The 17,953-nt window shown below is 41.8% G+C and overlaps 1 protein-coding gene across 1 annotated transcript; it reads right to left on the reverse strand.

The window, feature by feature from the left end:
• Positions 1–73: 73 nt before the first annotated feature.
• On the reverse strand, positions 74–9,422 carry msh6 (mutS homolog 6 (E. coli)). Its single transcript, XM_039783698.1, has 10 exons — positions 8,993–9,422; positions 7,226–7,428; positions 6,908–7,083; positions 4,142–6,710; positions 2,427–2,710; positions 2,121–2,238; positions 1,933–2,022; positions 1,661–1,815; positions 410–609; positions 74–285 (listed from the first exon to the last, which is right to left on the reverse strand). Exons 1-10 carry the CDS (start codon positions 9,244–9,246, stop codon positions 204–206), a joined length of 4,131 nt encoding a protein of 1,376 aa, XP_039639632.1. The 5' UTR covers positions 9,247–9,422; the 3' UTR covers positions 74–203.
• Between the last annotated feature and the right edge of the window lie 8,531 nt (positions 9,423–17,953).

Below are 17,953 nucleotides of genomic sequence, written 5' to 3' on the forward strand. Positions count from 1 at the left end.
GAAATGTATGCATGTATCATAACATCTAGACTTAATATATTGTGAAGTAATAACCGTCATGTAGGCGTTAGCGTGAATTAAAAAGGGTTTAATTTCCTAGATGAAACATTGTCATTTTTTAAAAATAAACTTTATTAGATCATAACAGTAGTGTTTTTTCCAAGTACTGAGAGAACAATTCAGCAACAAAGCATGTTTCTAAACTATATGGTGTTGAGCATCTGAACAAGTGAAGCAAAGTGTGTCTTGCTCAGTGTAGGATCGTCAGCAAACTGGCAGAGCTTCCTACAAGAGGAGAGACGAGAGGGAGAAAGTCATAACTAAGCTTTGGAATTTCTAATACCAAATTTAAATCCTTGCTTTGGAGGGTACTGCAGTAGCTATGGAATATATCAACCCCAATACATACTTGAAGAGTCTGAGGCTGATGGTGCTCTTCTCAAACTCTCTGGCCTTCCTGTGTCCTGATTGGATGACCACCTCTGGCAGGCTGGCGAGTCGAGCAGCATTGAAGCCATAACTCTTTGGACAAGCGCCAGTGATGAACTTGTAGAGGAATGTGATTGTCTCTTGACTTGGATCCTCGCATTCATTCTCCACCATGCACGCCTGAGGGACAAAACCGAGATATTAGACTTTATATCAGGGCACATTACTCTTTATTACTTTTACGTCAATCTACATCGACACTTGTCACAATTATGCGCCGGCAGGTGTTAGCCCTAGACACAGACAGTAAAATTACAAACTTGACTAGGCCTACAAAATGGAGAACAGTGATGGAGCAAGACAATGGAGGGAGAGGGAGGCGTTAGACCTAAATAGTGTATGGGGAGATCCTTCAATTCAATTAAAACTAGAAGGATCATACCGTAAATGCTCCATTTTTGAAAAAAATTGACACAAACCTCTGGTGAATTTGCAGCCATAATCCCGCAAAAGGCCAAAATAGCCAATTTGGCTCTCACTCTTCATTCTTCTCCTCCTCAGCACCTGCTCATTAATGTTACGGCTGCTATTACACAAAAATTTTGAAATAAAAGCGAAAATGCTTACTTCCTCCATAGCCTCCCTAACCTAAGTGCAACAGCGTGTTGCGTCTGATGTCATAGTTACTGTTCTTTTGCGCATTCGGGTCAGTTCGACACCGCAAACTGTTCACACTGGAATCTGATATAGGCCACATTTTAAAAAGGTAACGTGAACAGCCAAACAAAAAAAATCCGAATTAAGCATTAAGACTTGCAGTGTGAACGTAGATATGGGTTCTGTTGTGTTGATTTAAAGGAATTATTTCACAGTTCAGACCATTTTTACTTTGGAGGGAACTAATATCTTTGTATGAAATAATATACCCAACAACTCCCAGGCTCTTTAATAAACCAAGAAATATGACTCCAGAAGTAAATTCCCTGTCCTAGAGGTTTTACCATCAGTAAATAGACTGTACATAACTGAAATGCAATGAGGGACAGAACCAACTTGTCTGCACACACAAATTTGGCTGGCTCCACTACATATAAGATAAAACAGACAGGATGAAAAATGAAATGGATATTTACCTAGATAATAAAGCTTTTTTTAATTAATTTTTTCCCCCCTCATTCTAAAATGGCCTGCTACTGTTTGCCAGTGCGGTATTTAACATTGTTGTACTCACCATGTGGCCCAACCGCACAGCAGGGTTGTTGGCGTAGTCCTCCACCAGGGAGTGATAATGTGTAGAGAAGAGGGTGCGACAGCAGACCTTCTCAGCAAGCTCCTTCACAACAGCACTGGCGATCGCTGTGCCATCATATGTGGCTGTGCCCCTTCCTGCAAACAGTTCACGGCTGAATGGGTACACTTTGATAAGACCACGAGCACAGAACAGTGCTGTGGAGACTGCCTATAAATGTTCACTGTTACTATGAATAAGCAACAAAAACGTACCTAATTCATCCACGAGCACAAGGGAGTGTTTAGTGGCATGGTGCAAGATGCTGGCAGTCTCACTTAGCTCCACAAAGAAGGTACTCTCTCCTAAAGAAGGCATATTAAATAATACAAGCTTAACCCATGAGGTGAAAGCTTGAGACACTGCATCATGTGTGTGACATTACAGGAGTCTGTGAAGTTACCAGCCATGATACGATCCGAGGCTCCCAGCCGAGTGAAGACTCGGTCAACCGGTGTGAAGCGCAGACTCTCGGCAGGAACATAGCAACCCAGCTGAGCAAGGATGATCACAAGTCCACACTGTACAAAAAGGAGCAGCACAGTACCTCAACGTAGGCCAACGGACACTTCAAATAGACAGGCACGGTCCACGTGGATGGGAAATTCTGATTATTTCCAGTGTATCAGTTTTCCATCACTGTAGTTTTATGCACATGGAGTAAACAACGAGATATTGTTAGATCAACATGCATCTATAAATCGCCCACCTGTCTCATGAGAGTAGACTTTCCACCCATGTTTGGCCCCGTGACGAGGACACAAGAAGCATGCTCTTTTTTCTCATCAGTTTCACCGCTACCAGGGCAGCCAATGTAGATGTCGTTGGGGATGAAGTCGTCGCCAAAAAAGGTCTTGGTGACACAGGGATGGCGGGATCCAGTGAGGTCAAGGAAGGCCGCTACCTGGTCATCCCCCTCAGGGAGCACCACCTGTGGCCTGGTCATCGGTCCGTCTCCGCCCTGGCTGTAGCGGGACAAGGACAGCAGCACATCTGAAAACAATTGACAGTCCATTAGTCATTAAAGTAAAGAGGATTTGAGCACTGAACCCTGATACGCCCTGAACTAGTACAACTACTAATTCTAGTCATAGTTCCATTATCTTTATTGTGACTACAATTGCCACTGTTTATCACACCCCCAACCGGCACCGTCAGACACCGCCCACCAAGAGCCTGGGTCTGTCCGAGGTTTCTCCCTAAACGGAAGTTTGCCTCACCTCTCTAGGTTTCTGCCAAAAACAGAGTTTTTCCTCGCCACTGTTGCACTACATGCTTGCTCTTGGGGGAATTAAAGGAATTGTTGGGTCTTTGTAAATTATAGAGTGGGGTCTAGACCTACTCTATCTGTAAAGTGTCTTGAGATAACTCTTGTTATGATTTGATACCATCAATAAAATTGAACCAGTCCTTTAAAAAAAATTAAAATATAAATAAAAATAGGTTACTCCACTACCTGCTGTCTTAGCCCTGTATGGGATGATTTTACAGCTCTGCTCTTCAACTTAATAAATAAAACCGAACATAACCTGTGGCTGAGCGATGGCCCAGTGGAAGGGAAAACACATTATAAGCACATTATCTTACTGCACCAGAGACAAAACAGACGAAACACTATGCCATTATCTGCCCCACTTTCAGGAGCATAACAATGAAAAACAAGCTAATTAGTGTCAACTTGGCCAAGTGGAATAATTAAATAGTTACTCAATGACAGCAAGAGTTCTAACAAGCACTCAGACGCAGGATGATGATGATGCATTATCATCATCATCTTAAATACACATTATGGAGGTATATCTGTAACTGCAGGAAATGTTTTCAGAGCAGACACCTGCCATGCAAACTTGTTTTCCCAGCACGTAACAGGAAAGTGCACTATAAGGACGAGGTGAACATTTCAAAGTGCTCATATTATGCCAATTTTCAGGTTCATAATTGCATTTAGAGGTTGTAGATTCCAGAATAGGTTTGTGGTTTTATTTTCAAAAAACACCATATATTTGTTGTACTGCATATTGCTGCAGCTCCTCTTTTCACCCTGTGTGTTGAGCTCTCGGTTTTAGCTACCATCTTTGTTGGGAGTTGCAGAGTATGAGGGCATGCCACGCTAGCAGCTGGGCGAGCATTATAACATGTGTTACAAAGTGATGCACGTTTGTCATGGTAGTAAAGGCTGGACTAAAATAGAGCTGTTTGGAGCAGTTTCCCTTTGGGGTGGACTTTGGGCTTTTTAACTTTGTAAACCTATAATGCACAAAAAGATATATAACACAATAAAGGAAAGGGGACAAGCTAAAAAGCATAATATGAGCACTTTAAGTTTTGTACTAGAGTAATTTAAATATATCACTCGACACATTTTATTGGATGCATGCAATAACAAATAATGCTGATTAACAAGAAGAAAAAGAATGTAATCACCAATCACTGCCATGCACTCCACACCAGTCTTCCAGTCTTTGTAGTTCTTGTCAAAGTTGTAGAAAAGCCTCCTCATGCAGTCTTTCAGGGCAGCATCTCTCTTCTCTTCAAATCCTTGCAGCTCTGAGAACAGCCGTTCGCTCTCCTTGGTCACATAACGCTTCCAGCCTTTCTTTGTAGACTTCACGTCGTACTCCTCGGGAATATTCCTCTCTGAGACACTGTCAGGCACCTCCATCTGGTAGCGGTTTCGCCCGGTTCCCCAATAGGACATGCTCTTACAGCCAATCCTCTTCTTCTGTCTGTCCAGGTAATCCTGCAGCTCTCGCTCACAGTTCTTGATTGACGCCAGAGCCTGGTCGTACTCGGGGTCAAAGCCAGCTTTAGGGGTTATGACACCCGTAGTGCGGGCTTTCTGGTGGTCGAAGGCTGTCTCCCAGCGCCTGAGTTCAGCAGAGAGGTCGGGAAAGAGGCCGTCCTTTTCACTTTGCAGACTGGCCACTTGACGGAGCAATGCGGATCGAGATTCGGCTGTAACCGGAGCAAGGACAGTAATGATCTCCTGCATAGTTTTGAAACCTTCCAGTGCTGAGAGGAAGTCCGCTATCTTGCGCTTGCTGTAGGTGACCTCCTCATAGAGAACTGCTCTGCTGTCAGGGTGATCCTGGCCCTTTAGAGGAGTGCCAATGCTGTGAATTTTGCTCAGAAGACGCTCCAAATCTGGGAGCTTCTTCAGCAGGTCTGAAACCTCCGTAGCCTGGGCCTGAGCTCCAATCAGGTCTTCCACTGCATCCAGTCGGTCCTTGATGGATGTGGGGTTACACAGAGGCGCACAGAGCCACTGCTTCAGCAGCCTCTTGCCAAACGGGGTAGAGCAGGTGTCCAAACGCTCCAGCAGCGTCCCTTCTCTTCCTCCTGACCCATTCTGAAAGATTTCTAAGTTTGCCAGAGTCACTCCATCGAGGACCACCCGCTGACGAGTCTGGGCAAAGAAACTGGCAGGTCCGGCAGCTTTCTCCAGCTCAACATCAACAGGGACATATTCTTCAAAGTTGGCCAAAGAGAGCAGCTCTTGATCTACCAGACATTTCTTCAGATAGAAAATGCATCCACCCAGTGCCGACAGTCCCAGCTCATAGCCCTCTTTGGGAGTAAGGCACAGGGAATCACTCTCAGAGGTCATCTTTTTTAGAGGAGCGGGAAGAAAGTTGTTCCCTGTCCCTTGTTCCTTGCCAGCAGTCTCTCTAAAGTAATCTTCTTCTGAAAGGGTTTTCAGAGTCTTTTGAGCATCCCAGAACTGGGTGCCGGCATTAAGTCCTTCCTGCAGAGCAGAGGACAGAGAGACCTTGAGTATTTTGCGTGTTTCAACGGATGGGTTTCCCCTTTCAAAGAGCACTTCAGCAGGGGCAAAGTGTGCTATTAGGGTGCGCAGACGTGAGCAGTGACGATCGTCTGGGAACTGACCAACGTGAAAATAACCCACAGAGGTATCCACAAAGCAGACTCCGTATGTACGGCAGCGACCGGAGCTTTCCTCTTCAGCCTTTTCCTTTACACTCAGCAGGAACTTGCTCTGACTCTCAGAAGGCGCACCGTCTAACACACTGTAGGTCTGGGTACCACGTGTGATAATCCGGCACACTTCTCTTCTCACCACACGGTCAAACTTTGTGGGCTTAGCCATCTTCTTACAGCGTGCTTCCATCATCTCTGGGGTCTCCGTCTGCTCCACACGAGCCACCTTGTAGCCTTTCTGGACCAGCACATCTGAGAAACGCCCAAAGCCAATCTCTGGGAAGCCGGAGTGTGCCCAGGTCCCCTTCATGAATGTTAGTCCCATCTCGTTGACGCCGATCACAGCATCCATGTGGTAGAGCTCATAAAACTTCCCCACTTTGTAGAAAATGACTGTATCAAACATCTCAGATTTGAGCTGCCACCAGCGACGCATACCAGGACTGTTTCGGTTTAGAAAGTCTTCTGGTACATACAGTGTGGTGGGATCATAGTCATCGTCGGTCTGTCGCCGCCTTCGGCTGTCTTTCCTCCTGCCATCCTGGCACCACTCCAGCTTCTCATGGTCCCAAATTGTGGCGCTTCCAACGGTGCCTGATCCATTTGCCTGGCTCTCAAAGTTGTCAGGGGCAGAAAAGGCTGACAGACGAGACTTGGTGTCGACCGCAACAGCTGCTGGAGCACGTTTTGGTGCATTAGACGGGGTAGTAGGCATCTTGGCTTTTGTAGAAGCAGGCTTTTCTGCAGGACGTTTGCGCTTTACAAGCTTGATGGGGCTTTCTGCTTCCGACTCATGTGTGCTCTCCTCTTCACTGCTCACCGTTGCTGCTTCTTCCAGCTCATCCTCACTGCTGGACGCAGCCTGCTCTGGTTTGAATTCCTCATCTGATCCATCACTGTCTGAGGCTACAACTATGCGGCGGCGCTTGGCCTTATTTCCCTTCTCTGTTGACGCACGGGATGAACGTCGACTGACCTTGGACAATTTCACTTTCTCATTTTCCTCTTCTTCCCCATCACTAACCTCTTCATCAGTCACTGGTGACTTGTCAAGCTGAAGAAGAGAGTACAAAAGAGGACAGGTAAAAATATATAACCTGCATTACTGACCTGATTAGATATAACAAACACACTCTGTATTACTACTGATGAAAAAGAGGCATTCGAATAACAATTATAGTGAAATACAGACTTTATCTCCTTTTATGTTATATTATTGACATTGTAATCAATTATAAATCACAATGTCACCTCCATTTCTTCATCATCCTCTTCCTCCTCATCTGATGGATCCATACAGAGAGGCATCTTTAATCTTTTTTCAGTGCTGTCAAACATAACTCCATCAGCGAGCTCCATTGCATGACGGATTACAGGTTTGCCGCTGAAGAACACCCCTCCCGTTTTAGCGTCACTGCTGTCAGAGCCTGTAAAACAGTAGAAATGAGATAACTCATCATTCAACTATAGCAAACACTGTCACGTAGCTTGCTGGGAGGATAAGCACAATATAAAAAAAAAAAAGTTTAAGATTATTATCATCATCATTAATTAAGGGATTTAGCCAACCTTGGTACTCTCGGATATATTTGGTGCTGACCCATCCTCTAGTGGGGGGTTCATCAAAGAAATGGACATGTATGCGTTGCTCCCGACCTCGGCCCCTCATCTGCTGTCCAGTCAGAGGTTGGGGTACCACCATGCATGGCCACCAGGGGTGTCCCTCCAGTTTAGCCCACACAAGGACACCAGCACTGAATGTGCATGTGTTGCTGGAGGAAGGAAACCCCAAAAGCAAAATTTTAGTTATACAGTATATTGACCCAGACCAATATGGGAATCTCATATTCACCCAACTAAGAGTGTAAAGCCAATTTTTAACTATATCATATTTATTACTGGTATTCCTCTAAATAATCCTCAAACAACTGCTGCTGTCACTTACATCTAAGATTGGATAATACTGCAGCTCTGAAAAAAGGTAATGCAGTTCAACATTTTGAATATCAACTGTCTTTGAAACTTGAAAACATCTTCACATCTACAAGTAAAGGTTAACCAACTACTGTCCTGTCAACATTTTGACTAAACTGATGAATAGAATAGAACTTCAAATAAAGAAAATGTATGCGAGGGAATTTAAACAGGCATAAGTCTGGTTTCTTTCACATACAGTTGCATGTTTTATGTTAAACATTTTCTTAAATGCATTCATTTCAAGCTCGACAATGTAACTTTTAAAGTTACCACCACAATTAAAAAATAAATAATAAAAAGGTCAAATGGTGGTTTATGTCAAAACTTTAAAGTAATAATGCATTTATTTTTTGGTGGGATGTTTGGACACTAATGCGGATATGTATTGTGTTGGTGTTAGAAGTGTGATGTCTAGATTAGATTAGACTTTTTATTTGTCCCTGTAGGGCAATTTGTTCTGCAGCAAGACATAACACAAGACAGTCACAAATGCAAAACCAAACTACATAAAAATACTTGAGCCACTTGGGACTCCTGTATCATTGTCTTGTTTGCACGAAGGACCATAATAAAATGATGTCATGGACTTGATTATTATTGACACGTTTTGAAAACTACACACAGTCCATTATGAGCAGATGAGACGGGATAGACATCGTTGACCTGCCCTGACTTCACCACGCCAACAATAATGGACTTTTTTCACAGCAGACATTTTGACTTGTCATAGTAGGAAAAGCACAGCTGAAATTGATAACCTTAATGATGGCTAAGTTCCATCAAGTGTCCCAGTAAGCGATTTCAGTGAGTCAGCATGCACAATACCAGGGCCTCTCTAGTCTTAAGTGGAATGCAGCCATCATTAATGCTTTTGAATACACCTGTGCTTTTCCTACTATGACATGTCAACATGTCTGCCGTGAAAAAGGTCTACACCTCAGCATCAGCTCAACTTAAGTCCACATTGTCTAAACTATGCCAACTGACAGTCATTGGTACATTAAATCTGTATAACCTACGTTGTTAAACTAGAGGCATTAGCATAGCAGTTGACCAAGATAAAACCTCGTACAAGCATAACGTTAGTCTGCAGGACAAGTCGTCTGTGCTTCGAAGGAAAGTAGAAGTTTTAAACATGATCGTTAACACGAACAACTCCACCTGTTAGCTAAATGAAAACGGAAGAAGTTGTAGCAAAATAAGCTGCAGGTTTTCACGAGTCGAGTAACTCGAAAAGCTGCTTCCTTCGAGCAACCAACCACATGTTTGCAGGGCCTCACAGACATAAACAGTGCAAAAACGTGTCTCCATCAATTACACCGCTCCCAACATTATCACGGCTAACGTTTAGCTACTCACCTTGGTTTGGTTGTTGGGACCGTGTCGCCAAACAGTTTGTTGAATCCCCCTTTCGAAGACTTGGTACTTTTTGGCTTAACTTTGTTGGTCTTGGTTAGTTGTTGCGGTGTCTGTTTAGCTTGCTCTTTCGGAGAAGAGGACTTCTCTACGGAGGAAGGCAGGTCTGCCTCGGCCGGAGAGAGACTCGGCTTCGGCTTGGAGACCGGCGGCGGCGACTTCTTGAAGAAATTGAAAAGGGAGCTTTGCTTCGCCATGTGTTCGCGTTTGAATGCTATTTTCACTGTATTGTTCAGGTAATCCTAACGACAGTAATGTTACCCTGAACCTCTATGCATCACCTAGCTCCGAGCTATGTCACGGCACAAGCGCATCCAATTCGCGGGAAAGACACACGGGTGTTGTGGGAGTGGACACGAGCCTCCTCCAATAACAAGAGAGTACACTATACCATGGAAGTCACGTGGTGTCAACACGACTTCCTTTGGCGCGCAGGGAACTATTTCCCGTTAATATCATGTCAATGGTTAATATACTGTCTATGCTCTCCCACCCCCACCCCTTTCCACATACGGCATATCGATGCCCTTTCCCCTAAACCTTTTTCCCAATACAGAGGATAGGCTACATATAACATGCAGTTTATAACTTGTTATGTTAACACTCACTGTCACGTTTTGCTTACAGCTAAACAAGCAACATACACTGAACTACTTGTCATATATTGAAAAAATGACATGCATAATAAAACAAAAAGATGACATATGAGGTGGTAAACAGCACAGCCAGCCCATACAGAAATATGTAAGGAACATACTGTATATAAAAGGTAAGGAACAATGGATCCACTTTTAAGTCCCGGATCAGAGAAAAGATTAGGGAAGAAGTCACATGTTGTTGTTGTTGTTTATGTTCCTTTTGCTCTGAATATTATAAAGTAGGCTAATTCTTGAATCAGAATCCGGTTTATTGGCCACATTTTTTCCACACATAAAGGGGACTTATACAGTGTATGAGTAGTACATTACATACAAAGGTGACAAGATTTCTCAACCTTTTTCTGACCAATGACCATGTTTTTAGGCCACATGTAAGCCAAAGTATCGAGGAGTCAAACATGCATTAATGTTGCCAGTGGAAATGCTGCTGGATTGAAATTGAAACTTATTACATTTTTATTACTAACTAATTATGGCTATTAATGGGGAGCAACATGTACATAAATGCAGTATACATTTCCATATACAGTGAAAGGCTCACTGAGAATGAGTCCAACAAAGAAAGGTAACACAGGACTGAGCACTGACATCATACCGTTCCTGTACTGGTGATTATAAATATAAGGAATAGGAGCAAAATGATGAAGCAGAAGAATTGTGTCTTTTGTGTGTGCAGATTAATATTATAGTTTCAAAATGCTGTTGGTGTACAGAGCATCATACAGTGACTCTGTAATTTGTACTAGTCATTTACCACCAGCAGAGTGCAGCAGAATACTGGAATAAGATAAACCTTAATTGATCCCGTAGAGGGGAAATTTAGTAACTAGCCTCTATTTAAATATACAATTCTGAGATGGCAGTAAAAAATAATCCAGTTTCTTTGCGACAATTCTCAGTCTAGAATTTCACACAAACCTGAGCAACATGCTTTGTTCACCGTTGTCTTAGTGTTAACAATTTACAATGAGAATAGCAAATAAATGTTGATTTGAACTTTGTGGTTAACATGTCCTACTGTTACACAATGTGATCAATAGGAACAAAAGGAGCAGTATGCATGCATTAAAGCATGAGTCAGCATTGCATGTATGCCTTATTTCAGCAGAAATCATCAGCTGAAATATTACAGTGTTGTCATGTTCTTAAGTTGTGATGCACAAAAACTTAAAATGCTTACAGCATATGAGTAAATGAATACTGCTATAAACACAAGAAAACTGTGGCCTTAAATATTCAAAACAACCAAACATCCACCCACATATGCCTTTTTGGCATATGGTGTGTGGGTGATAGAAAGCATCTAATTAAGACAGCCTTATGAAACCTTACCCAGCAGTTGTTGTGAGGAGCTGTTTTAATTCAGTGAAACTTTTTGCCATCTCTAGTCAATGAGCAGGGTTGGGGAGTAGTGACCATCATGACCGCAGGTTTAGGTCTCAGGGGTACACCTTAGCAACCTAGCACCTAGCCTACCTTGTAACAGCTTAGAAACCACCTTGCAATGCCTGATCAATCACATAGCAACAACTAAGCTATAGCCTTACTCTGAAAATGTTAGCAACCACCTCCAAGTGGTTATCAAAGAGGAGTTAATGTTAGCTCAGGCAGAAAACACATGTAAAGAGGCCTTTTTTCTAGCAGACATTTTGACATAGAAGAAAAGCCCCGGGGTTATGGCTCTGTTCTAACAAGTGTCCCAGTATAGCTTTACACTAGCCATGCTAGTGTGACAGTAAAGCGTATACTTGCGCGTGGTGGTCGCGAAACTAGTTGCAGTCTTCTCTTGAACAGAGGTGGCGCAACTGAGGAAAGGTTACCGACTTTGCCATTTCTACGGTATAGAAGAAGAAGAAGAAAAAAGGTAAACAATGGCAGAACTGGCAGCAGCAATTACGTCAATGTCAACAGTGGCTAAGATGATATTGGAGTCAATGGATGAGGAAGAACAACTGCTTTTGAGCCTGGTTGCAAAGAAACGAAGAAAAAGAAGGTGGAATGTTCGTCCTTTGAATAACGCCAGACATAAATATGGTGAGTTCAATATCCTTGTGAAACAAATGAGGATGATAGACTAAGAGAAGCACTTTCAATACTTCAGAATGTCTGCACAACGATTTGATGACCTACTTCGTAGGATCAAGCCTTTCATTCACCATAAAAGAACTCATCTTAACCAAGTATGTTTACAAGAGAGACTTGCAGTCACTCATAGAGTCCTGGCATCCGGGTACCAGTCAGAATGCAATTGCTATTGGCGCACTTGCTCGGAGAGCTTGCCCTCAAACTCGTCCATGCTTCCTCTTTCCGCTTTGTTGTGCGCCGCTGAAAAAAAAATAGAGTGGTGCTTACTTTAAATCCTGGCGCGCCAGCGAGATCTACGTCATTTTGATGTCACATTTTCGCGCGACAGGTCGGGAACGGTAAACGTATAGTTAACCCTTGTGTTGTCCTTCGGGTCCCGGTGACACAAAGGACAACACAAGGGTTAAGCAAGCATGCACTCATCATTCAGCCGCATTTAATTCATTATTACCTCATAGACCTTTTTCATGACAGACATGTTGACATGTCATAGTAGGAAAAGCACAGGTGTATTCAAAACCATTAATGATGGCTGCATTCCCCTTAGGAGAGGCCCTGGTACTGTGCATGCTGACTCACTGAAATAGCTCACTGGGACACTTGATGGAATTGAGCCATCGTTAAGGTGATCAATTTCAGCTGTGCTTTTCCTGCTATGACAAGTCAAAATGTCTGCTGTGAAAAAGGTCCATGCTATCACTGCATGAATGCATTGAGACGTTAAAAAAAACAATGAAAGAAAACAAATCAAAGAAAAGCCAAAGATAATTTTCAGCATTCTTTCTTCAAGCAATCCTCTTCATCCTTGTCTTTGCATACTGCATTTTCCTTTTCTTGCTTTGCATGTGAATCCTCTCTCCTGTAGCACATGCAGCATCTACAGTCTGCAGCGGTGTTTTGCCCAGCGGGAACACTATGGCTGATGCAAAAGTGTAGAGCAGGCTGGGTTGACGTGGTGAGTAGACAGTGTTAAAGAGTGTTTATAATGTCAAGCCAGAAAGCAATATACACCAGACTATAAGATTCATAAAGTATTTATATTCCAAATATTCCATCTGATGGACAGACATTTACACAAGCATATGCTTTGTCAAGTGTGTTATGAAATAAAAATGTCCTTGGATAACAATATAAAATGTTTCATCTTGCTCTGCCCTCACTGATGTGGTTATGACCTGGTCTTAAAGCTTCTTCAGGCAAGATGAATATGTCAACATATACTCACCTCATACCTAAATCATGAATTGGGGCTGTGAAAGGATCCTTCCATGTGACCTCATAGAGATTCTTCATATTAAAAGTCTGCTGGGAATGGTCACTTGTGGGAAGTTTTTTGTACACAGAAAGTGACAAATTGAACCATATGAGAAGCAAAACATTTTCTTCCAAACAGCAGCAGGCAAGCGGGACTGTGCAACGGCAGATAAACCTGCCTCTGAGGGAATTCATTATCATCATTTCCATGCCTACCAGTTAACGGGAAGAGGATGTTTAAGTCATGTAGTATGATGACAGGATGTTGAAATACATCAATTTGTTTACTGTTCTTCAAAACTATTATCTGCTGCTGTCTATAATAGACAGCGGCCCCCAAATTGCATAATTGTGTAGTTCAGCTTTGAAAGATGAAAGGTTTGAAGTTTTTTTTTTTGTGCAGATTTCCTTTATCATTCCTTAGGTATTTTTAAAGTGAGAGAAATAAGTGTATTAGCTTCTATGCCAAGAGTTAGAGGAGAAAATTGAAAAAGTACCACTCTCATGGCTGTACAGTAGTGAAACTACAGCCAGTAGCCAGGTAGCTTAGCATAAATATGAGAAACACCTTGCCCAAATCTAATGCTCAATAATTAATACATTGTATTTCATTTGTGTAATCAGTAAAAAACAAACAAAAAAACAACAACATAATTCGCTGTCTTATTATGTGCCTGACAATTCTTTGGCAGGATCGACTACTTCCTGGAGTTTTTCTATGTTTGCTAGGCTAAGAAATAGAATAGAAAAGAAATAGCCTAGCACATAACTCCATGTAAAACCACAGCAAGTCATTTTAACACTTTGGTTTTTGCACTTATTATTATTATGCTCATTTTCAGGTTCATAATTGTATTTAGAGGTTGTACCAGAATAGGTTTACATGGTTTAATTTTCAAAAAACACCATCTTTTTGTTGTACTGCACATTGCTGCAGCTCCTCTTTTCACCCTGTGTGTTGAGCTCTCTGTTTTAACTACAGAGTGAGGCATCTCACTTCTGTACCATCTTTGTTGGGAGTCGCACATGCGCAGTACCTAGGTAAGGACTTCTAGCCAGTCAGAAGCAGAGTATGAGGGCGTGCCATGCTAGCAGCTAGGCGAGCTTTATAACGCGTATTACAAAGTGACGCATGTTTGTCGCGGAAGTAAAGGCTGGACTACAATAGAGCTGTTTGGAGCAGTTTGTGAACAGTGTTTTCTGTTGGACATGGTAGGTCCCTTTGGGGTGGACTTTGGGCTTTTTCACTTTGTAAACCTATAACATGCACAAAAAAGATATATAACACAATAAAGGAAAGAGGAAAAAGCCAAAAGCATATTATGAGCACCAGTGATGCCAGTAACGCGTTACTCTAATCTGACCACTTTTTTCAGTAACGAGTGATCTAACGCGTTACTATGTTACAATATTAAGGTTGGTTGTACACTCTGTGCTGGTGGCGACAAAGTGCTATCTAGCTACAAAAACACTACGTCAAATTTGAAGAAACATTTGGAGTCGCAGTACTGCAGTCAAACTTACAGAGCAAGTCCCAGCGGGTGGTGCGAGAGAGAGAGTAGGAGGTCCCCCACCACCCAAACAACAAAAGCTAGAAGTTGGTGGGGCAGTTTATTGCAGAGGAAATGCTGCCCTCAAACACGGTTGACTCGCTCTCTTTCGTGCCATAATAAACCAGATCCTACTACTGGCAATGCCGAGCTGCCTCACAGTAAACCGGTTGTCATTTTTATGTTGAGGCTACGGGGGTGTTGTCGGAAGTTGCTGAATGTAACTAATAAAGTAACTTGTAATCTAACTTTGTTACTTTTAAAATCAAGTAATCTGTAAAGTAGCTAAGTTACTTTTTCAAAGTAACTGTGGCAACACTGAGGAGCACTTTAAATAAACAATATGTGGGCTTGAGAGGTGCTGGAAGGAGTTTGTTACCTTTGGACAGAGCCAGGCTAGCTGTTTCCCTGTGTTTTCACAGTTTAATGTTAAGCTAAACTAACCTTCTGCTAGCTGTAACTTCATATTGCATGTTATATTACTGCACAAACCTCATCTAACCCTATCGAACTATTCCTTTAACAAAGTATTAAATATTATGAGGACCTGTTATTATACTACCACTGCATGGTGATGTAAAATACTTCCCATATACTGTATTCTTATTAAACACACTGCCAGGATGTGAGTGGCAGAGCTCAGTGGGCACCGGTTTACTGGTGCAAGTTAGGATGAGGATATCTGTCAAAGCGATACAGTAACTGACAGTGTTTGAGTGGGATCCTGTGAGCCACTGAACTATAGTGCACCATTGCCATCAGTGCAGGAATGGTTGGGAGGAATTTATCAGAAACAGTAATGTAAATATTATACTCAAATTTAACAACCATCTATCTGGACATCTCTATGGGGAACAGAGCGAAAGAAACAAAGCTGATGAGAGAACAGAGACTCTCTTTGCATCTCTCTTGTTCTTATTCCCATTTTCATTTGATGACCTGCACCACAATCACTTTACCTGTTATTTCTTTCAACCTTTTTTGTTTCTCCTGGGTGTTTCCTCCTCTACAACCACTCCTGGCGCAATGCTATTTGAAAGCAAACACAGTGGGACTCCTCTAGCATAATGAGGAGTGTGCATCAGGCTCATGTACATATGAGTGTATAGAGAGAGACAACATGAAATAACAGCTCAGCCCTTTTTCTCTTCCTTCCTTCCTTATTTCCTCTCATCTTCTCTCCTCTGCTCCGCTACTTAACAGGGTAACCAGTTCTCTCTTTGTTGTTATTTTACACCATCATAAGACAGATTTTATGATCACTGGGTTTTATTTTTTTCTCTTCATGTTAAAACATAGAGACCAATTAAAAACCCTCACGCAAATGACTAATGCCTCTTGCCAGTTCGCACCTATCCAGTGATTTTGCTGTCCCTGCACTGCTCTATTCTGCTGCTGAGCCTTATTAAAATACTATAAATGTGTAAGGTTCAGTCACATTAATTCAGCTGCCTCCGGGGGAGCTAAAGTGGGCAGTCAGTGATAGTGGAGTGATAGTGCAGTGAGCAAATTTAACTCCAACTGCAGAACTGTGTTATCTATTTCTCCACATAGACAGAAAAAGATTCTTTGTGTAGATGAGAATGGGAAAACGAGTGAGAAAAAAGACTGAGAAAGATATTGCAATGTATTGTCCTCCCAATGGTGCAGTATGAACAATTCTGTCTATATTTAGATGCATTTAGTCACTGAGTCTTTGCAAACAAAGTTATTTGGAGCACCCACACAAATAAAACATGCAAAATTCCACCATAAAAGATCAAGAAGAATACCTGGTGTTATCTATTTTCCATCATCTCTATAATGTCTCCTCTCCTTGGGATGCACCAACGTTGTGCACACTGATTTGCAATTCAAAAGCAATTTAACCTCCCACATTTCCAGTTTTTTCACTCAAGAGATTTAGAAATACTTTACTGTCCAAAAACCCTACAGTGCATGTTGAGAAACATTGGTATCTATCCTCCTTAAACTACAGTATGTTCCATCAATATATATTTAGTATTGTTAATTTGTATTTGTCATATGCATATAGCTTCTTATATGCCTTGTTGGAATAGCTGTAAAGTGCAAATAAATGATTGCTGTCAGTCATTTCCACATCAATTTCAGACACATTTCCTTCTGAACTAATTAAACTCTTCTGCTTATCTTGTTTAATCATTGTTGTTCTTAATTACAATAATCAAGTCATGCATTGGTAACTTGCAAATATCTAATGGAATCTGGGGTTTCAGTGCTTTAATAGCAATAACACTTGACTACGACGTACAATAACCATTTTTTTGTGTGCACTTAAGTCAGCGGAAACATGCTGTGAAGAAAACATTGACATATCATCACATTTTTTCCACTTCTTTTTAAATATGTCTAGCCACCTGATGTAAGTCCAATATTCATTCTCCTTTAGCTCTGTTTTGGTCTCCGCCAACCAACGAGGGAAATATCAGGCGCTTTAGCTGATAAATTCACGACTTGTTCATCGGCTAGTCGTTAACTTTGTCTCTCTGCTGTGTGGTGCACGTAGTGTATAGTTAGTTTTTAGCTTTGTGCTGTGGCAGAAAACAATGACTAAGGTGAGAGTGAACCAAAACAGTAGAGTTGCGCTGGAAAACCCAAACAATGAGCTGAAAGAAGCTAAACTCCTGCAGAGTGATAAACCTGTCTTAAACACTATAAAAATATATAATTGTAGCTGCTTTAGAGTCTCTGAGTGCCTTCAGCTGGCTCTGACCCTTGTTCAACAGGAAGATATTTTTGTCAAAGCAAGTTGAAACCAAAGTGAACCAGTTTATTTTTTTGTTGCTGTGCATTTTCTAAAGTGAACCGAACTTGCTTTGCAGTGCATTGACATATCGAAGGCAGTCTGCCGAAACACGTGATATGAAATAAGGAAAAAATCTCTCTGTCTGTGGGAATTTGCACAAATGTATTAGTATGTATGTATTTATGTTTTTGGTATAAGAATATAGTGAACTACTGAACTTCTTTCTTCCAAAGTTTCAGTTATTTTAGTCTGCGTCTGACATTTACTCACTCTGATTCCAGTTTGACCATTTAGGGGAATTTGTGCTAATATTTCACATGGATTTAAAGGGCTAACCCAATAATAATGTGCACCATGCTCTTGTTATTTTATGCATAGAGTAGTAAACCTGGATGGCACTTGGTGTATAGATAATTCCACTAAAATAACACTCTTTTGGCATGAGGTGGATTATCTGTTAAATCTGGACCTATTTTTTCCACTAATGATAATGAACAACCATTTGACATTTGCTTTAGGCTACATCTCCACTTAATCTGAGTCACCGAGGTATTCAAAGCTGAAAGGTTTGCTTCTCACCTCCAGCTTG

This window comes from Perca fluviatilis, chromosome 19 (genome assembly GCF_010015445.1).
Source record: "Perca fluviatilis chromosome 19, GENO_Pfluv_1.0, whole genome shotgun sequence".
Taxonomy (NCBI): domain Eukaryota; kingdom Metazoa; phylum Chordata; class Actinopteri; order Perciformes; family Percidae; genus Perca; species Perca fluviatilis.